The sequence below is a fragment of the Pogona vitticeps genome, chromosome 2 (genome assembly GCF_051106095.1).
Source record: "Pogona vitticeps strain Pit_001003342236 chromosome 2, PviZW2.1, whole genome shotgun sequence".
Taxonomy (NCBI): domain Eukaryota; kingdom Metazoa; phylum Chordata; class Lepidosauria; order Squamata; family Agamidae; genus Pogona; species Pogona vitticeps.
This window is the reverse complement of record NC_135784.1, coordinates 963017-985159: the sequence shown is the minus strand read 5'-3', so window position 1 is coordinate 985159 and position 22143 is coordinate 963017. Positions and strand designations below refer to the sequence as shown.

Genomic DNA, 22143 nt, shown 5'->3' with positions numbered 1-22143 from the left:
TCCAAACATTGTCATCCTTTTGCGGGGACACACACACACACACACACACACACACACACACACACACACACACACACACACACACACACACACACACACACACACACACACACACACACACACACACACACACACACACACACACACACACACACACACACACACACACACTTTCTTTTTACACCAAAAGGGATCCTTATAAGAAGAAGAAGAAGGTCCTGCGCTCCGGGGGGGGGGCGAAAGGGGGGGTCCTCCTTGTGTTTGAAGGAGAAAAAGCCAAGGAGCCCAAGAGTTCCAAAGTTCGGAGAACAAGGCGAGGGGGAGGGGCTGTGAGGGGGGCGGGAGGGGGGAGATCACGTGATCCTCCCTCGCTTCAGAGGGGGGAACCTAGAGCTACGAAAGGGGAAGAGAGACGCGCCACTCCTCGGAGCTCCTCCTCCTAGAGAGTCAATTTCTCTCCCCCTGAGAAGAAGATCGGGGATTCGTGGGGGGGGGGACCATCTCTTCCTCACCCCCACCCCCACCCCCAGACGTTTCTGCATGTTCCCCCCCCTCCCTCCTTTCATTCATGAGAAACCCTTTTGGGGGAGGGGGAACCTAGAGCTACGAAAGTGGAGAGAAGGAGCTCCTCCCCCTTTTTTCGGGCTTTCTGCAAACCGGAAGCGGTGGGAGCCCGCCCCCCGTCTGTCTCCTCCCGTCTCTATGGTCTCCGGGAAGGGCGTATGCCGAAGGGGTCTCCTCTGGAGTTTCCCGCCTCGGGACCTGCAAGGAGGTGAGCCATGGCGGGGGGGGGTTGTTGTAGTTTACAAAATATTGCTCGGAGGGGGGGGAGTCTCCTTATTGGGGATCTTGGGGGGGGGAGACGGAGGGGGGAGGTCGGGGATTTATCCAATCGTCGTCGTTTAGTCGTTTAGTCGTGTCCGACTCTTCGTGACCCCATGGACCAGAGCACGCCAGGCCCTCCTGTCTTCCACTCCCTCCCGGAGTTGTGTCAGGTTCATGTTGGTTGCTTCGCAGACACTGTCCAGCCATCTCATCCTCGGTCGTCCCCTTCTCCTCTTGCCTTCACACTTTCCTAACATCAAGGTCTTTTCCAGGGAGTCTTCTCTTCTCATGAGATGGCCAAAGTACTGGAGCCTCAGCTTCAGGATCTGTCCTTCAAGTGAGCATTCAGGGTTGATTTCCTTTAGAACTGATAGGTTTGTTCTCCTTGCAGTCCAGGGGATTCTCAAGAGCCTCCTCCAGCACCACAATTCAAAGGCATCAATTCTTCGGCGGTCTGCTTTCTTTATGGTCCAGCTCTCACTTCCATACATCGCGACAGGAAAAACCATAGCTTTGACTATTCGGACTTTTGTTGGCAAGGTGATGTCTCTGCTTTTCAAGATGCTGTCAAGATTTGTCATCACTTTCCTCCCAAGAAGCAGGCATCTTTTAATTTCGTGGCTGCTGTCTCCATCTGCAGTGATCATGGAGCCCAGGAAAATAAAATCTGTCACTGCCTCCATATCTTCCCCTTCTATTTCCCAGGAGGTGATGGGACCAGTGGCCAGATTCTCCCTCCTGGTCTTCATCATCTTTCTCATCATCTTCTTCTTCTTGGAGAGATCAGCCTCTGCGGCAGACTCAAGTCCTTCCTTTCCAGCCAAGCCCTTCCATATCCAACCCCCCCACCCCGATGTTTCCTCTCTCCTCCCCCCAAAGGTTGTAGCCTCCGTCTTTGCCGCCCCACTTTCTCTGCCTCTGCCCCCCTTTTCTGTCCCCCCCACCTTCCTCTTCCTCCTTTCAAGCCCCCCCCCCGCTTCCCACCTAGGGAATCACAGCCTTAAAACCTCTTTTCCCCACTTTTTCAGAAAGGGGGGGTCTCGGGTGGGAGAGCCTCGTTCCTTCCTCTCCTTCCTTTTCTTTTCCCCCCACAGCCACCGGGGCCTCCAGGATTCAGGAGAAAGTCGGGGGGGGGCAGAAGGTCTCCTCAGAGGAAAACCCAGGTTGGGCCTGTGATGATTTGTGTTTTTATGTGTATTAAAATGGGATATATAGTCAGTTTGATGGCCTGTGTGTTGGCAATAGTCACAAGAACTGACAGGGCCTCAGGAAGAGATTGTTTTGCTGACAGATGAAGAACAAAGGGATATAAATAGTGATCACACACACACACACACACACACACACACACACACACACCCAAAGGGAGCTTCTCTCACGGAATTTCTCCTCAAGAGGCAAAACAACAACACGCCCCGGATTCTTTCTCTGCGAAACCCGAGATTTCACCTGCAATGGGACGGTTCAGGAGGTTTTCCTTCCATGGCTTTTCAAGGAGGGAATCCAGGAGAGAAGAGGGGAAAAAATTAAAAAGGGGAACTCCAACTGCAATGGGAGGCCATGAGCTTCCCAGTTCCCCCTTTCTGAATTGGGCCCCACAGGTGCGCACGTGCATGCACGCGCACCAACACACACACAGAGGTCCGGCAACCTTCCTCTGAGCCCCCCTCAAAAAAGGCGCACTCAGCAGCAGGAGGAGCTACCCCCACCATGACAGAGGAGCAAACTTGGCGAGGCGAGGCAACCTCAAGAGCTGAGGCGGCTGAAGCAGGACGAAGAGGAGGAGGAGGAGGAGGAGGAGGAGGAGGAGGAAGCATCACCAGGTGCTGAGGCAGCCGCTGGCCGGGCTGGTGCTGGGGGTGACGAGAGAGAAAGAGAGCCAGAGAGCCGCTTGGCAGCTGCTGTTGGAGCCGCTCTTCGAGGATGGGCTCCGCTCTCAGGCATCACTCGGCGGCGGCTCGGGCGCTCGGGGAAAAGTGCCAGCAGTGCAAGAGGCGCTGTCTTGGGTGAGAGCCGGCGAGCAAGGCAAGGCTTTTTTTTTACTCTTGACAGCAGAGGACGCATGGGCGCTTTGGGGGGGCCGGCAAGTCAGGGGCCACAAACTATCATCCGGCGGGAGCCACAAATGGCTCCCGAGCTGCATGTTTGAGACCCTTGGAGTAAGGGAAGAGCTTGGCTGGAAGGGAATGTCTAAAGTTGTCCATGGAGGCTGATCTCCCAAGAAGAAGAAGAAGGAGAAGAAGAAGAAGACGAGACCAAGAGGGAGAATCGGGCAGAGTTTGGATTAATCACTCTTTTTTTAATATACGACCCATCTAGCCAAAGGCCACTCTGGGTGTCTTGAAACACGTGTGTGTGTGGGGGGGAGACGAGAAGGAAGGAAATCCCGAAAGCTAGAAGGATCTGAAGAAGGAAGGAGTGAGGGGGGTGTCACCTGGGAGGGAGGGGCCTGAGGCAGGCCATTTCCCCTCAAAAATACACACACACACACACTGACTGTCCTTCAGGGATGGTTCAGGAGGTTTTCCTTCCATGGCCCTTCTAGGGGGGGATCCAGGAGAGGGGGAAAAAGAGAGAATTATTGAAAGGGGAACGGAAATCTGTTTAATCAGCCCCCACCACGCTTTGATCTCTCCCCACCAACTTTCATGCCCATTAGGGCCGGACCCCAGCCCTTCCATTGTCCTCTGGATGAGGGAATCCCTAAAAGGGGGGGGGGTTGACCTTGGACCCCTTTGGCATCCATCCTGCCGCTTCCATTGCCTTCCGCTCTTGGGAGGTCAAAGGGCACCAGACCCCATGGGGGGCCCCTCAGTGGGATGGGCCCCCATGAAGGTTGGCCTGGAGTTGGGGGGCGAGGGTGGGGGCTTTAGATTTGAACTCAGGCCCTGCTGGTCCCGGGGGGGGGGGGCTGGCGTGGCTCTCCCTCCCTCATCATCCTCCATATTCCATTGACCCAGACGTTGCGGGAAGGGGCTGATCAAGCAAGTGGCGATCTTGGAGCAGAGGGCAGGCAGCGGGAACCATCCTTATCATCCTCATCATCCTCACCCTGGAGGCCTTGGCCGTCCTGGTCCCTGACAAAAATGCCCCCCCCCGGGAATCTGGCCCCGGAAAGCCTGGCTGGGCTCGATCCACGGAGCGTCCTTGCGCGGAGAGTGATGTGAGGGAGGGACCCTTTTGTGAGAAACACCCCCCCCCCCGACGGTCCCACCCCACCCCCGGTGCCTGGACTGAGCTACCCCCCCCGGAAGCTCGCCTGGAAACGGTCACTCTCTCCCCCCCCAGAAGATCGGAGATGGGGGGCTCTCTTTTATCACACACACACACACAGAGACAGACCCCCCTTTTTTCTTTTTGCAGGTTCTCCCCCCCTCCTCCTCCTCCTCCACCCCCTCCCTCCCTTCATTCATGAGAAACCTTTTTGGGGGGGGTTGGAGGGGGGAGAACCTAGAGCTACGAAAAAAGAGGAGAGAAGGACCTCCTCCCTCAACAGGAACCGGAAGCGGTGGGAGGCCCCTCCCATCTCTATGGTCTTCGCAGCGGGCGCGTGCTGAAGGGGTCTCCTGGGGAGTTTCCCGCCTCGGGACCTGCAAGAAGGTGAGCCATGCCGGGGGGGGGGGGGGAGGTTGTAAAATATTGCGGGGGGGGCTGGGGAGTTCAAACAAAAGGGAAGGGCAATCCCCTCTTGAAAGGGGGAGGGGTCTTCTCCTTCCCCCCCCCCGGACTGGCAGAAAAGGCACGCGCTCCCCCCTCCCTCCCTCCCTCCCCCCCCTTTTTGTGGTCTCCCAAATTGCACCCCTTCCGAGTCTCCTCCTTGGGGATGCCGGGGGGGGGGTCGGCGGAGGGGGGATCTCCTCACAAGGAGATCTGTGCGTGTGCCTCTATGAGGAGACCTCCTCTTTGAGGAGAACTCCACCCCCTCTCCCCCCCACACACAAAGGGTCCCCCCCCAAAGTCCAGACTCGCCCCTTCTGCAAAAGTGGGAAAAGCGGGTTTTGAAGGGGGGGTGTCTCTGCAGGAGGAAGAGGAGGAAGAGGAAGGTGAGGGGGGGGGACAGAGAGAGATGGGAGGGGAGGCAGAAAGCGGGCTGGGCAGAGAAAGTGGGGGGGGGGATCTTTTGGGGAGGGAGGGAGGGGGGCTAGGCAGGCAACCTCCCAGAGACACAGATTTCCTATACTTTCCTGTGCTTAGGAGAGGATTCAGTTCATTGCAGCCTTCCTTAGAGCAAAGGGGGCCTGTCAATGTTCCTTTTTTTCTTTTTCTTGAAGAATTTTGACCTTTACTGTAGGGGCTACTTGTGATGTCTCCGAGTGACATTTTAAAAAAATGTTTGCATGCTTCTTGGTATTTGTCTTCATCTTGGCTGTGAACTGATGCCAGAGGCCTCCTTATTTGTTGCGTTCTGGACGAGGCAGCCTTCTGCTCTTGGGAGGTCAAAGGGCACTGACCCCCATGGGGGGGCCCTCGGTGGGATGGGCCCCCATGAAGGTTGGCCTGGGGTTGGGGGGGCAGCGAGGGTGGTGGCTTTAGATTTGAACCCAGGCCCTGCTGGCCTCTGGTCCCAGGGGGGGCCTCTCCCACCCTCATCATCCTCCATATTCCATTGGATGCTCAAGCGAGTGGGGGTCTTCGAGCAGAGGGAGGGCAGTGGGAACCACCATCATCCTCATCATCCTCACCCTGGAGGCCTCGGCCATCCTGGGCCCTGACAAAATTTCCTCCAGGAATCTGGCCCCAGAAAGCCTGGCTGGGCTCGATCCACGGATGATGATGTGATGTGAGCGAGGGACCCTTTTGTGAGACCCCCCCAGACTCCCCCCACCCCCACCCAGGGTCCTGTCCCTCCCTCCCCCTCAAAGACGTTTCATGGCAGTTCCCCCCCCCCGTCACGACGGCCCACTCAAGATGGCGGCGGTCACTTTCCCCCCCCCAGGAGGAGAAGTTCGGGGATTGGGGGGGTCTGGCCTCTTCCTTATAACCCCCCCCACAGAGACAGACCCCCCCTTTTCTTTCTGCAGGTTCCCCCCCTCCCCTCCTCCGCCCCCTCCCTCCCTTCATTGAAACTCTTTTGTGAGGGTTGGAGGGGGGGGAACCTAGAGCTACGAAAGAAACCGGAAGCGGGTGGGAGGCCCCGCCCGTCTGTCCCCTCCCGTCTCTATGGTCTCCGGGAAGGGCGCGTGCGGAAGGGGTCTCCACGTGAGTTTCCCCGGCCTTGGGACCTGCAAGGAGGTGAGCCATATGGGGTTGTGGATTGCAAAATATTGCCCCCGGGGGGGGGGATTCAAAAAAAGGGGGAGGGCCATTCCCTCTCCCTCCCTCCCCCTCCCCCCGAGAGAGGCACCCCTCCCCCTCCTTGCACGCCTTTCCTTCCGAGTCTCCTCTTTCGGGATGCGGGGAGGGGGGAGGTCGGCGGAGGTGGGGGGGGGTCCCCTCCGAAGGACATCTCTGTGGGTCTCTTTGGTGCGTGCATGGAGGGGGGTGGCACAACCTGGGTTTTCCTTTGAGGAGACACCCCCACACCGCCCCCCCTCCGACCTTCTCTTGGATCCTGGAGGCTTCGGTTGGCTGTGGGGAAAAGAAAAGGAAGGAGAGGAAGGATCGGGCCTCTCCCCCCTCCTCCTTCCCCCCCACAAGGGGGAGAAAAAGTCCAGAACCCCCCCCCATTCTGCAAAAGTGGGAAAAGGGGCTTTTTATGGCTGGAACGCCCTGAGTGGGAATGAGGGGGGGGTCTCAGCAGGAGGAAGAAGAGGAGGGTAAGGGGGGGGAACAGAGAGGGAGGGGGGAGGGGAGGCAGAAAAAGTGGGGGGGTCAGCGGGGAGGGAGGGGGTCGAGGCAGGCAACCTCCCAGAGACACACACACACAAAACACAGACTGTCCTTCAGGGAAATGGCTCTTCTGGGGGGGGGGGAATCCAGGGGAGAGGAGGGCAAAACAAAAATTAAGAGGGGAACAGAAATCCACTTAATCAGAGCCCCCCTTTTTGATCACTCCCCACCCACTGGGGGGGCTTCCTTTGTGAAGCAACACCAGGAAAACCCAAAGGGACCTTCTCTTCCTTAATTTCTTCTCAAGAGGCAGAAAAACAACACGTCCCTAAATTCTTTCTCCTTTCTCTCTCTCTCTTTTTTCCTATTTTCTTTTAAATTTAAACATGCAAAAGACAAGAAACCCTAGATTTCAACTGCAATGGGATGCAATGAATCCAATCTCTTTCTTATTTTTTTTTAATTCAAGGAATTGCTCTCTGGGCTTGCCAGTTCCCCCTTTTTGGATTGGGAGTCTGGACCCTCTGCCTCTTCGGTCCCGGCCTGCAGAAGGGAGAATATTTTCAACCCTTTTTTCTTGTGGTTTTCCCCTTTCAGCTGCTGGTGTTCTTTCTTTCAGGAGCTGACTTCGTACTTCCTCAGGAGAAAAACGGGATCTTCTGCTTCCAGGCCAGAGAGCTCCGCCCGCGGGTGTCCTCCTTGAGGATTCTGGAAAACAAGAAGTTCTCTCCAGGTAAGGGGTTTTCGGCCTCCTGGGCAAGAGAAAGTGTGAAGGAGGTTTCGTGTGGCTTCCTGACAAGATGCAGCTGTTTAACAGGAATAACAAAGTCAGAAGTAGCCTAAATCAACTTGATGTTCAATCCCCACCTCAAGGCTGGTATCAAAATCAAAGTAAATCTGAAGGATGATGGTTTCGGGTTTGACTTCTAGTCCTTGGATCATTATTGTTGCCCTCTTCTCAACTTGTCCAAGTTTGCAGACGTCCTCCTTAAAGGGCTTGGTTTCCAGTCCCCTGACCGTCCTTGTTGCCCTCCTCTGACCGTCCTCCCACTTGTCAGCATCCTTCTTGAAGTACGGTGTCCCGTCCTCTGGCACTGTAACTCTTTGTTTACGGACCAAGCCTGCTACCCAATATTTTAGCTCCAGCAAGAGGTCAGACGAGACGCAACCAGCTGAACCAAAGTCCACTTTTTTGAAATAGGCGATGCAAAGTCATCTGGGACTTCTCTTAAAGGCAGAGAAGATCCCGAAAATACAGTGTACGGGAACTTTTTGGGTAGTGTGGGCGACATATAAATTAAATAAATAAATAAACAAACTCTGGGAGGTGGTGGAAGACAGGAGGGCCTGGCGTGCTCTGGTCCATGAGGTCACGAAGAGTCGGACACGACTAAATGACTAAACAACAACAATAAAATAGACTTAGCTGATCAGAAGTCTACATGTTCTGAGTCTTTCTTCCCCTAGAAATTGAGACCTTGGGGAGCCTGAAAAAAAAGCTTCTCCCTCAGCCCTTTCCCTGAACAGAGAGACTCTTTGGAGCCTTCCTGCTCTTCACCCCACCCCCAGTTGTTTCTGGCCTTCTCCCCCCCCCCACACCATTCCTGCAGGAAGGGGGGAAGGGGGGGGAACTTAGAGCTACGAAGGTGGGGGGAAGGGCTCCTTTCCTGGACGCCGTTCGAATGGGAGCCGGAAGCGGGATCTGCAGCGCCTGCCTCCTCCTTTTCCCCTTTGGCCGAAGAAGGTGCCTGGAGAGAAGACGGGCTCTTTTGGGGGGGTGGGCGCCTCCCGGATCGGGACCCAGATGGAGGTGGGCAACGGAGAGGCAGATCGTGGGCAGGGGTGTGTGAGATTTGTGGAGGGGGGAGTTGAAAGGGTCAGTCTCTCTGTGTGTGTATACTCCCCCCACCCCACACTTGTGTTGCTTGTGTGAACACGACAGTCTTAATCCCCGGACAGCAGGTGGAAGAGAAGCTGGAGAAAGACAGAGAGAGAGAGAGAGAGAGAGAGAGAGAGAGGCAAAGAGGTGGACTTTCCTCCTTGGGATCTTTCTCCCGCGGAGGCTGGAAGGGAGGTCGGTCTCCCCAGGAATGGGTCTTCTCTCGTCGGACGTGCCGTTCTTCTTCCTGCAGGACCAAAACGGTTCTGGTCGTTTGGGTCTGGAAAGGCGCCATTCAGGGTCGTTGGCTGTGCAAAAGACCTGCCCCCTCGGTCCTTCTTCTTCCTAGGTTTTCGCCCTCCTGCGGCCTTCCCTGCCTTGGGATCCCCGAAACGAATGAAATAACGGAGGGCCCCGTGAGAACAGGGGGGGGCGTCCGACTCTCGATCCCCTCCATCCATCGCACGGGCCTCTTCCTTTTTTTTAGAGGTTGGTTTTGTTGACCCTGCTTAGTGGAGCATCGGTTCGATGCTTTTTAAGGTTTCTAACTTCCTGTTTTTCACTTTTAAATGTTGCCCTTTTAATGTTGTCCATGAAACTGCCTTTTGAGTCCTTTTTAAAGAGAAAGGGGGTAAAAATATTTTAAATAAATAGTGGGAGAGACGGCCTCTTCTAGGCCGCTGCTTTCATCGCCGGTGTCAATGGGAAGGATGATGGTTCCTGTTGCTCTGTGGTTCCCGGCTGTTGCCTCCACCTCCACGGGACTGGGGGGGGGGAAGATTTGATCTCGGAGCCTTGCCTCAGATAACGCCTGCCTCCTTCCCTTTGTGTTCGTCTTGTTCGGCTGCCTGAAGACGGGACAGAGAGAGATGGGGAGGGAGCCCCATTCGATATAAACACGAGGAAGACACCTCCCGCAAGGAAATGTTTTTGATTTGCTTCATCCACGAAGCCTCCAGGCTGATCTTTTCTCTTTGTCTTTTCTCCTAGGCAGGAGTGAGACGGAGGTGATTTCTCTTCGCTTTATTTTGGGACCAAAGAGGAAGAACCAAATCCCAGATCCCTCCCAACTTTTCCCAGGTCAGTGACATTTCAAGAGGTGGCTGAAGTAGCCTTACCTCCCTACACACACACTCACACTCCTGTCAGTTTCCCTGGCCCGGCAGGGATTTGAATCCAGGTCTCATGGTTTCCAGTCTGGTACTCCATTCGTGACACCACACTGCCTCTCTGAACATGTGCAAAGTGGTGGTGTTTTGGGGTATGGTTTTCGTTGCATTTTATTTAGGGTGGTTTTTTCAAAAACATCTCAATCCTGCTCACCAAAGGCAGGTCCTGTTGACAAGAGGCAAACCTTGGTCGTCCTGATTTGGGGTGTGTGTGGCGTTCCCCTCCAAGCCTCCCTTCTTCTTCCCCCTCGACAGACAAGCCAGACCTGGGGATTTTGCTTTGCACCCATCCACCTGTACTTTGGACTCTGATAATAATTGATTAATAGGGAACATCATTTCTGTTCCCGCCTTCTCCTTCAACGGGAGGATAGACGAAGCCTGAATCCAAAAGAGATTGGGGGGACCCTTCCAACTGGGTTCCCCTGATGTCTGTGCTTTGGGTGGTTCCCAAGGCACGCTGGGCGTCCTTCTGGACCCAACGCTGTCAATGGACAACCCGACAACGTCTGTGGTCCGATCCGCCTACTTCCCTCTTAGATGGATGGTGCAGCTGGGCCCCTGCCTGGATGAAATTGTGACTCCCCGGATGGGTCCACGTGCAGGGAGTCTCAAGGTTAGACTACCGTAATCCTCTTTCTGTGGGGCTTCCCTTGAGGCTGACACCGGCTGATGCAAGAGGGTCTCCTCCGTCCACCGCTCTCCCCCTCCGGTCGCCTCGTATGGAAAGGCAATTCCACACCCCCGCGTGGGAGAAGGTTCTTCCATTCCATATTCTCTCTTTACCCATCTTGCTATTTGCGTCCCCAATTCCCTTCTCTTTCGGCTCCATCCTCTAATGTCCCGTTTGCCCCAGTGGAAAGGTTTCCTGGCTGAGCGAGGGTTCTTTCCCCTTTCTGCCTCTTCTGTTGGTATCATCCTCTTCTCCCAGATATGAATCCACAGGTTCTGACAACCAGAAACCTTCCCACCCTTCTAGCAATAGCTTTCTCCCTTCCCCTCTACCGTTCTGTCAGCTTCATGATGTAATGTGCAGAGTTATCTGATTGAAGAAACACATACACACTCTTCTTCTGTACGAAAAGACACGTGTATTAACAAATATACAAACTGGCAGAACTTTGGCGTAGCAGGCAAAAATATAGGCAAAGTGGCATGGAGGATAGTAGCATAGGAAAGAAGGACAAGATACATTAATGAGCACACTGTTTCCTTATTTACAGTTACACTGCTCCTTCTATCCAATCACTGGAAGTATTGCATCATCTTCTTCCATGTGAGTGTCACCTCTTCTCCAGACATTGCATCATCTTCTCCTTTGTCACAGAGACTCAGCAGTCACACAGCTGTTCATTATGGCAGCTCATTAATGTTACATTCAATAACTGTTCAGGCCTATAATATTTACATTATCTTGACACCCCTCCTAATTTTATACCTGAACAGAACACAATACCATCTCTTCAATTATTTCACCATGCTTTCGAGCATTCAAAGGTTTAGTTAAAATACAGTGGTGCCTCGCTTAACAAGTGCACCCTATAACATTGCATACCGATGGCCTCTATGGCCAAAACTCGCATTGCGAAGATCGGTAAGCATTTCGCTTATCGATCTTCGTATTGCGATGCCGGGAAATCAGCTGTTCGGCAGCTCCAAAATGGCCGCCGCACGACCCAAAATGGCCGCCGCAACCATTTTCGCACCCTGCTGTCGCTTACCGAGGGCACGAAAATGGCAGCGCTATGAGGAAACTTCGCTTAACCGTGAGTATAGAAGCCATTGGAATGCATTAAATTAAGTTTAATGCGTTCCAATGGCTTTTTGCGTCCCGTTTAGCGATGTTTCCCCATAGCAATGGTTAATCCGGAACGGTTTAACCTCGCTATGAGGGGCACCACTGTATCTGCTACATTTTCTTCTGTCTTGCAATATTGCAATTGAATTAATTTTTCTTTTATCGCTTTTCTTACATTGTGGCATTTAATATCCACATGCTTACTTCTGTTTTTTACTCTTTCTGTTACAGACATATGTATGCATGTGGTGTTATCTTCCATAACTTTTATTGCACCACATGTTTCAATCTTTAAATCTTTCACTAATTGTTTGTACCAGGTCAATTCCGAACATAACTCTGACAAGGCGGCAAATTCTGCTTCTGCAGTTGAAGTGGCTACAGAATTTTTGTTTTCCGGATTTCCATCCAACCAGATTATTTCCTACCTGCCAAACAAAGATTATTTCCTAACATTATTACAAATCCAGACATTGATTTTTTATCTATTTCGTCATTGGCCCAATCGCTATCGACAAAAGCAGTTAGTTTTAATTCTTCTGATGGTTTTAACACCAAATGATAATTATTTATTTATTGGACTTATATACCGCCCCATAGTGCTACAAGCACTCTCCGGGCGGTTTTACAATTTTTAATTACAGGCTACACATTGCCTCCCCAGCAAGCTGGGTACTCATTTTACCGACCTCGGAAGGATGGAAGGCTGAGTCAACCTTGAGCCGGCTACCTGGGATTTGAACTCCAGGTCGTGAGCACAGTTTTAGCTGCAGTACAGCGTTTTAACCACTGCGCCACGAGGCTCTTTACATGTTCCTTTCAGATATCTAAAAATTCTTTTCACCGCTTGCCAATGTTTTACACTTGGTCTTGACACATGTCTACTTAGAATCTTGACAGAAGCTGCTATATCTGGACGTGTCCAGTTTGCTAAATACATTAGACTTTCAATTGCTGAATGATATAATTCCTGATCCTCAAAATCTTTACTATTTTCATCACTCATCTGAAAGTCTACAGTCATAGCAGTACTTACACTTTTACACTCTTGCATGCAATATTTTTCTAACATTTGTTTAATTTTCAACTCTTGACTCAATACAAATCCTTGTTTTGTTTTCTGTATTTGTACTCCTAAATAATTTTGTATAGATCCTAAACTTTTTAATTTAAACTGCTTTTTAAATTGTTTTTCAAACAGTTCCACTTGTTTCTCACTTTTAGTCATGAAACAGATGTCATCCACATGAGCTAATAATACATTCAGGTCTTTTCCATTTTCCTTAATGTAAAGACAAGGATCTGCCAGACTGTTATTATATCCCATCTTTACCAGTACCTTAGGTAAACAAATATTCCAATTTCTAGCTGATTGTCTTAGCCCGTAAATGGTTTTGTTTAATCTATCAACCAACCCTGGTTTTGTACCCTCAAAAACTGGTGCCTTAGCCATATATAATTCTTCCTTCGAATCTACGTTCAGATATGCAGTTGTAATGTCATAATGATAAATTAAATAATTCCTTGTAACTGCTAAGATTGTTTCGGATCTTACTGTGGGGGGAAAAACTTCATCATAATGCACACATTTCTTCTGAGTAAAGCCTTGTGCCACTAATCTTGCTTTATATCTGAAATTTCCATCATTTTGTAACTTTCTTTTAAACACCCATTTCCTACCTATAACTTTATGTTCTGCGGGTAACTTAGTCTCAGTAAACACTTTGTGTTCTTCCATGGACCTCATCTTTTCTTCCATGGCATCTTGCCACTTTCTTCTTTCAAAATCAGGAAGTGCCATCACTTCCTCATAATTCCTGCTACACATGGCAAACCCTGACTTCACCCACTCCAAATCTTTTGGGTGGAACTCCCTTGTTTGCCCTCTCAGACCTCCTAGGACCCCATGGCTCTGGTTCTTTCTCTAATTCTCTACCTTGTTCTTCTTCATCATCATCTTCATCTTCTTCATCAATCGTGGACTTACTCGTGTCTTCAATTTCTTCCTATGTTTCTAACTGCCTATTCTGACTCCTTTTTGTGTCATTTACAGGGATAAAAACCTGTGAATCTGCGTGAATTTTATCCCAGTTTTCATGCTCATTAAAGCTTGCTGACCTGGATATCACTATGTTCCTATTCTCATCTACAAATCTGTATCCTTTTGAACCAGGTTCATATCCTAGAAACCTCATCTTCTTAGTTTTGGTTCTACCTTTCCTTCTTAATTGTTTTGGTATATGTACCCAATCTGTACATCCAAATACTCTCAAGTGCTTTAATGAAGGCTCTTTTCCATGCAACATGTAATTTGTTTGTTCAGTCGTTTAGTCGTGTCCGACTCTTTGTGACCCCATAGACCAGAGCACGCCAGGCCCTCCTATCTTCCACCGCCTCCCGGCGTTGTGTCAAATTCATGTTGGTTGCTTCGATGACACTGTCCAACCATCTCATCCTCGGTCGTCCCCTTCACCTCTTGCCTTCACACTTTCCCAACATCAAAGTCTTTTCCAAGGAGTCTTCTCTTCTCATGAGATGGCCAAAGTACTGGAGCCTCAGCTTCAGGATCTGTCCTTCCAATGAGCACTCAGGGTTGATTTCCTTTAGAATTGATAGGTTTGTTCTCTTTGCAGTCCAGGGAACTCTCAAGAGTCTCCTCCAGCACCACAATTCAAAGGCATCAATTCTTCGGCGGTCAGCTTTCTTTATGGTCCAGCTCTCACTTCCATACAACACTACAGGAAAAACCATAGCTTTGACTATTCGGACTTTTGTTGGCAAGGGGATGTCTCTGCTTTTTAAGATGCTGTCAAGGTTTGTCATTGCTTTCCTCCCAAGAAGCAGGCGTCTTTTAATTTCGGGGCTGCTGTCTCCATCTGCATTGATCATGGAGCCCAAGAAAGTAAAATCTGTCACTGCCTCCATATCTTCCCCTTCTATTTCCCAGGAGGTGATGGGACCAGTTGCCATGATCTTAGTTTTTTTGATGTTGAGTTTCAGACCGTTTTTTGCACTCTCGTCTTTCACCCTCATTACAAGGTTCTTTAGTTCCTCCTCCCTTTCCGCCATCAGAGTGGTATCATCTGCATATCGGAGGTTGTTGATATTTCTTCCTGCAATCTTAATTCCAGTTTGGGTTTCCTCCAGTCCAGCCTTCCGCATGATGTATTCTGCATATAAGTTAAATAAGCAGGGTGACAATATACAGCCTTGTTGTACTCCTTTCCCAATTTTGAACCAATCCGTTGTTCCATATCCAGTTCTAACTGTTGCTTCCTGTCCCACATATAGGTTTCTCAGGAGATGGATAAGGTGGTCAGGCACACCCATTTCTTTTAGGACTTGCCATAGTTTGCTGTGGTCCACACAGTCAAAGGCAACATGTAATAGGGTGTCTGATCTATTGCAGAAGATCAAATTCTGTTCACTACCGTATATGCCGGCATATAAGATGGCTTTTGGGGCCCAAAAAACATGCCTCCAAGTGGGGGAGTATTCTTGTACTCCGGGTGCACTTCGGGCCAGGAAGGAGCCACCATTGCCGCCGAGTGAGTGACGCGGGGCCGCACTGGCCAGTGAGAAAGGCAGGCAGGCAGGCAGGCGATCTGGATGGAGGGAGGGAACCACAGCCTGCCATGCCTGGGCTGGGCTGCCCGTCATCCCATACCACTGATCCAGCGGTGCGCACACTCGCCCGCTGCCAGTCCGTTTCCCCTCCTCCTCCTCCTCCTCCTGCTGCCGGGGAAGAAGGCAGGCGGGCAGGCAGGCAGGCACATTTGCTCAGCCGCTACCCTCCCGTTTACCCTCTTCCTCCTTCTCCTCCTCCTCCTGCCGCCGGGGAGGAAAGCAGGCAGGCAGGCGCACGCGCTTGGCCGCCACCCGCTCGTTTCCTCTCTTCCTCCTCCTCCTCCTGCCACCAGGGAGGAAGGCAGGCGGGCAGGTAGGCAGGTGCGCTCGCTCAGCCACCACCCACCCGTTTCCCCTCTTCCTCCTTCTGCCGCTGGGGAGGAAGGCAGGAGGGCAGGCAGGCAGGTGCGTGTGCTCAAACACCACCTGCCCATATCCCTTTTTCTCCTCCTCCTGCTGCCGCCCCCAGCCTCTTCCTCGCCCCCTCTTTTTGGGGGGTCATCTTATACAGCCGGTCACCTTGTACGGCGGCATATTCGGTAAATAATTTGATGTCTGCAAACATTCTGCCCAGAACCCATGATTCTTCCTTGAATCTGCTAATAATGCATCTTGCATAGTTTGAAGCACCCCATTCCTTCTTTCAGGGACGTGGTGGCGCTCTGGGCTAAACCGCAGAAGACTGTGCTGCAGGGTCAGAAGACCAAGCAGTCGTAAGATCGAATCCATGCGACGGAGTGAGCGCCCGTCGCTTGTCCCAGCTCCTGCCAACCTAGCAGTTCGAAAGCATGCAAATGCAAGTAGATAAATAGGGACCACCTCGGTAGGAAGGTAACGGCGTTCCGTGTCGAAGTCGCACTGGCCATGTGACCACGGAAGATTGTCTTTGGACAAACACTGGCTCTATGGCTTGGAAACGGGGATGAGCACCGCCCCCTAGAGTCGGACACGACTGGACAAAAAATTGTCAAGGGGAACCTTTACCTTTACCTTTTATTCCTTTCTGCCACACCATTCTGGAACGGAGAGTATGGGCTTGTCTTTCTGTGGCTTATGCCTGTATTTTCTAACCAACTTTGAAATTTACTGTTCATGAACTCTGAGCCTCTATCTGTTTGTAATTGCGCCACCTTGTGGCCAAAACGTCGCTCAACAAATTTCACCCAATTTCTGAAATTGTGACACACCTCTGTTTTAGATTTTACTACGTAACAAAATGAATATCTGCTATAGTTGTCTGCTAAAACCAAAGCAATTTTTGCCCCTCCTAATGAGGGTGCAAAAGGCCCTATTAAATCTGCATGCACAAGCTCAAATGGCCTTTTTGTCCATCTGAGACTTATTTTTCCTTTAGGTGCCACATGGGTTTTTGCCTCTTTATACACTTGGCAATCAAGATAATTCTGACAATCTTTTAATTGTACACCTCTGGCTATATTCTCCATTTTTTGTAATGTTTTGAAATTCACATGCCCAAGCCTCCTATGTAACAAATTTATGCTGTGGTATGTTTCTGCTAACCATATGTGTATCTCTCTGTGTTTTGCCTTTCAAAATATACAGACTGTCTTCTTGTTTTACTTTTGCTATAACACTGTTCTTTTTCTTAATTATACATTCACCTTTATCAAATATAACAGTAAATCCTTGTCTGTCTAGAGCAGAAACACTCAAAATATTACAATCGATTTTGGGAGCAAAAAGAACATGGTTTAGTTCCTCTTTTAAATTGGGTATATAAACTCTTCCCTCACCAGAAACCTGAGATTTATTTCCATTCGCCAGGGTCACGCTGCGCTGCTCCAAGTCTAGAAAAGAAAACATATCTATCTCATTAGTCAAATGATTTATGGCACCACTGTCTCTTATCCAAGCAGCTGTGTGAATGGCCTTGGACACCTTATCTCTTGTTTTCTTTATAAGAGAAATTATCCTTCTGCTGCCTTCTCCGGAGCGTACGTAAGCTGCTTGTTCTCTGCTTTTTGAAAATGTCTCTCCTTGCTTTCTGCTTCCAGCTTGTTCACAATCTCTCAAAAGATGATTTTTAGAACCACATCCGTAGCAACATTTAATAGTCATGGCACGCCCACGCTGCTCTCTATCAGTAGCTGGCATTCTTCATTTCACACTGCCCTCTGGACTCCGTCTCCAGCTTTCCCGGTCAGCTTTCAGGTTGCTTCTTTCAACACTGTCGGACCTCTCATCCCAACCTTGCTGTTCCTGCATAAGTCTGCTCGTAACGTACTCCAAACTTAGCTGTGCATCAGGTAAACTTTCAAGGCTCGTTATCAGCATTTCAAACTGACTAGGCAGACTGCTCAAAATGACAAGTAAACTGTACGTTCATCAGCTCTAACTCATTAAAAAGTCATTTCATTATTTGTAAGTGCGTGGACACACTCTCACCAGACTGCATCTTACATTTGTAGAGTCTTCTGGTCAATGAAATCTTCGTACCAGCTGTCTCTCTTATATGTTCCTAAGTCTATCCCAGACTGCCTTTGCTGTAGTCAGTCCTTGTATGTGAATTACCTGATCATCGTCAATAGAAAGTATTAATGTACTAAGAGCTTTTTCGTGATCTCTTTCTTGTTCCTCATCAAACTGCGCTGGAGGATTATTCACAAATAACCATGATCCTTCTCTTCTCAACAACATTTCAGCCTTGACTGCCCACGTTTTATAATTTCTGTCATTCAACCTGGTTAATATTAATCCTCCTATGCCTCCTGCATTCAACGCCATCCTATCTGCTCTTCCAGTTCTCTGTTTCCTTTCCCCTCCTGGGCTAACAGACGAACTGCCTTCTTCCAATTCTTCTAAATCACTTTCTCTTTCTTCCTTCATCTAATGATTGCACCCACGGGTACTCACCAGCCGTTCTTCAGTTCAATCGCCTTGCGCAGAGCACGTCTCTGGGCCCATAACCTCTGTCAGTTTCGCGCTGTAATGCACAGTTATCTGAAGAAACACACACACGCTCTTCTTCTGGAAAAAAGACACATGTATTAACAAATATACAAATATACAAACTGGCAGAACTTCGGCTTAGCAGGCAAAAATATAGGCAAAGTGGCATAGAGGATAGTCGTATAGGAAAGGAGAAGATACATTAATGTCCACACTGTTTCCTTATATACAGTTACACTGCTCCTTCTATCCAATCACTGGAAGTATTGCATCATCTTCCTCCATATGGGTGTCACCTCTTCTCCAGACATTGCATCATGTTCTCCTTTGTCACAGTGACTCAGCAGTCACACAGCTGTTCATTATGGCAGCTCATTAATGTTACATTCAATAACTGTTCTGGCCTATAAAATTTACAATATCTTGACACGTTCTGGCCTCCACTCCTCTCTCTTTCTCTCTCTCACTCGCTCTCTCTGCTTCTGGTCCTTCTGACTCCTCGTCTCCTTCCTTTTCTCTTCCCCTCATGTCCGATGGGGGTGGGTGAGTTTCCCCTTTCTTCCTTTGTCCTCTTTCCCTTCTTCGCTGGCTTGGCTCCCTCCACGTTATTTGGGTGGAGGGCAGGACCCTCTTGCCCCCTTTCACCCACGGGGCTCTTGTGAGTCTCTTCTTCCCCCTTTAGGGATCCTGAAGAGGGAACAGAAGAAGCCCGTTCTGTCTTGGGTAACTTTGGAAAGGGAAAATCAAATGAAAAATGTAATTTTTAATCTCAAGGAGCGCAGGGCTCTTTAATCCGTGGATTGATCTTGAGGTTGCCTTGGCAAACTCCCACAGACTGGCATAGTTGGTGCATTAAAAATCTCTCTTCACCTTGAACTGGGCTGGTATTATGCTATGTTCTTCTCCTTCTGTTGCTGCTTCTGTTGCTGCTTTATTGGGTTAGCAAGGCTTTGAGTAGACCCATTGAAATAAATGAAATGCAGAAACACACTCCCTTCATTTTTGCCAGCTCTTACTTTGGCTGGACTAGAGAGGGCCCCCATCTTTAGGGTGTCATCCTGAATCTAGCTTCCTAGAAGTAGGTCCCTCTGATCCTCTTGAAAGAGGTTGCCGGGCATTTGTACTTTTCGATGTAAAAACAAAACAAGACAAAACAAGACAAAACAACAACAACAAAGAAAACACCATGCTAACCTTCTGGAAAACGAAGCAAAGAAGGAAAGTAAATTATTGTCCCATCAGCCCACCCACTCCAAAAGGAGGGGGCAACTTTTTATTTTTAGAGCTACAAAGCCCAGATGTGTAGAAAATATGTCTTTCATCAGATAAGGTATCACATATCAGCTTCTTCTCCCTTCTTTGTGTACGATGATGGTCGTTGTTGTTTAGTCATTTAGTCCAGTCCGACTCTTTGTGATCCCATGACCCAGAGCACGCCAGGCCCTCCCATCCTCCACTGCCTCCTGTAGTTGTGTCAGTTTCATGTTGGTTGCTTCAATGACACTGTCCAACCATCTCATCCTCTGTCGTCCCCTTCTCCTCTTGCCTTCACATTTTCCGAACATCAAGGTCTTTTCCAGGGAGTCTTCTCTTCTCATGAGCTGGCCAAAGGACTGGAGCCTCAGCTTCAGGATCTGTCCTTCCAGTGAGCACTCAGGGTTGATTTCCTCTAGAATTGATAGATTTGTTCTCCTTGCAGTCGGGGGGACTCTCAAGATCCCCAGCTCTCACTTCCATACATCACTACAGGAAATACCATAGCTTTGACTATGTGGACTTTTGTTGGCAAGGTGATGTCTCTGCATTTTATTCTTCCTCCATGACACAGTCGGAGCCAGAAAGTGTTTCTCCTTCTCCCTGCAGCTTTCTGAAGTGGTTGTTTCTCTTCTTTTTCTTATCTATCAGATGATGAACAGGAGAAGAAGAATTGCCCGGGAACACATGGGACATCCGCTGCAGGAAGACATAAACAAGGGGGGGAAAAGAGAATTGAAAATCCACCTGCACAGGAATGGATATCACATGAAAGAACTCACAGAGGGAAGAAACGAAATAAGTGCATGTCACCTGAGTACAAATCAAAGAACTCACAGTGGGGAGAAACCATATAAATGCATAGAATGTGGAAAGAGCTTCAGTCAGAGCTGTCACCTGAGTACACATCAAAGAACTCACACTGGGGAGAAACCATATAAATGCATAGAATGTGGAAAGAGCTTCAGTCAGAGCAGTGGTCTCAGTTACCATCAAAGAACTCACAGTGGGGAGAAACCATATAAATGCATAGAATGTGGAAAGAGCTTCAGTCAGAGCAGTGCTCTGAGTTCACATCAAAGAACTCACACTGGGGAGAAACCATACAAATGCATGGTATGCGAGAAGAGCTTCAGTCAGAGCAGTGTCCTGAGTTCACATCAAAGAACTCACACTGGGGAGAAACCATACAAATGCATGGAATGTGGGAAGAACTTCATTCACAGGAGCCACCTGAGTAGACATCAAAGAACTCACACTGGGGAGAAACCATACAAATGCATGGAATGTGGGAAGAGCTTTAGTCTCAGCAGTTCGCTGAATTCACATCAAAGAACTCATACTGGGGAGAAACCATATAAATGCATGGAATGTGGGCAGAGCTTCAGTCAACACAGTCACCTGAGTAGACATCAAAGAACTCACACTGGGGAGAAACCATATAAATGCATGGAGTGTGGAAAGAGCTTCAGTCACAGAAGTACTCTCAATTCACATCAAAGAAATCACACTGGGGAGAAACCATATAAATGCATGGAATGTGGGAAGAGCTTCAGTCACAGCAGTGCCCTGAATTTACATCAAAGAACTCACACTGGGGCGAAACCATATAAATGCATGGAATGTGGGAAGAGCTTCAGTCGCAGCAGTACTCTCAATTCACATCAAAGAACTCACACTGGGGAGAAACCATATAAATGCATGGAATGTGGGAAGAGCTTCAGTCACAGCAGTGCCCTGAATTTACATCAAAGAACTCACACTGGGGCGAAACCATATAAATGCATGGAATGTGGGAAGAGCTTCAGTCGCAGCAGTCGCCTCAGTTCACATCAAAGAACTCACAGGGGAGAAACCATATAAATGCATGGAATGTGGAAAGCGCTTTTGTCATACAGCTGAACTGAAAAAGAAAAACAGCCACCCACAAACAAAATATTTCTTCCATACATCAAAGGGGTCACAGACCACATAGGGAATGTCATGAGATGGGATACTTTGGTTGAGATCTTGTACTGAATATGGGTTATGTAGTAGTGAATAATGCAAGAGGGATTCCATACTGGTTCTCTGCATGGATGTTTTCTGCAATGCTAACAAAGTATCAATTAGTAGAAAGATGGGAGAATGCTCTTCTGTAGGCCTGAGAAGAACATTCCACGATAAGATGGACTTTGTTGTGACTCATTGCAAACTACCAAATCCAAATAACATCTGTTACCCATGAGAAAGGAAGACAGGAGGTAAAGAAGGACTGTTTACCCAATCTTGTACCGTGATTGGAAACCACCGTGAGAAGAGGAAGATAAGGGATATGCCAGCTAAGCTTGAAAAAGAAACTTTTGCCTATGGACATTTATTCATAGGTTATTCGTAGGTGATCTGTAGATTGTTTAGAATTAGTAAAACATGGCTTAGTTTATAGCAGTACTAAAATTAATAGAATAGGATATTTCTTTTACAGGATTTTTTCTTAGTAGAGGATATGATGGACTTTTGACTTTCTTATTTGAACTATTTTGCTTTTCCTTATGGATTACCTGATTGGATTAGGGGGGAGGCATCTTCATTTTTGCCTTCTTAACCAGCTTTTACTTGATTCCTTGGATTTTTGGATTTTTTACTATTTTTAATACTTGTATATTTTTAATGGATTCTTTATTTCACTACTATTTTGCCAAATGATAATTTGTATGCTTTTGCAAAAACTGACTTTTTCTTTATGGAATTTTCTTTTCTCTTTAATAAAACAATGATTATAAAAATCAATTGGTCTCTTGAACAGTAAACTTGTCCTAGATCACCTGATGGTATTGCATAAGCCTATTTTACTTAATGAGTCCTGCCCTGTGGTGCATAGTAAGTTTAAGGACTACAAAACCCACATGGTTTTCTCTCAGAAATATCCTAAG

The 22143-nt window shown here is 48.9% G+C and overlaps 2 protein-coding genes across 4 annotated transcripts in view; one reads left to right on the top strand and one right to left on the bottom strand.

The window, feature by feature from the left end:
* The window catches only part of LOC144587199 (uncharacterized), a 263842-nt gene that overhangs the window by 171255 nt on the left and 70444 nt on the right, over positions 1-22143 (bottom strand). The window lies entirely within an intron of this gene.
* LOC144587253 (uncharacterized) lies at positions 697-22000 on the top strand. Of its 3 annotated transcripts, XM_078387268.1 has the most exons (5): positions 707-772; positions 1217-4425; positions 7214-7327; positions 9464-9553; positions 19883-22000. In XM_078387268.1, the coding sequence occupies exon 5, from the start codon at positions 19883-19885 to the stop codon at positions 21092-21094; it is 1212 nt and encodes a 403-aa protein (XP_078243394.1). In that variant the 5' UTR covers positions 707-772; positions 1217-4425; positions 7214-7327; positions 9464-9553; the 3' UTR covers positions 21095-22000. The 3 variants fall into 3 exon arrangements, with proteins under 3 accessions (XP_078243392.1, XP_078243394.1, XP_078243393.1); XM_078387266.1 differs by lacking the exon at positions 1217-4425 and having other exon boundaries at positions 697-772; XM_078387267.1 differs by lacking the exons at positions 707-772; positions 1217-4425 and adding an exon at positions 5845-6057.

Excerpts from the sequence above, each read along its gene's own strand:
- LOC144587253 (XM_078387266.1), top strand. The coding sequence starts at position 19,883 with ATGATGAACAGGAGAAGAAGAATTGCCCGGGAACACATGGGACATCCG.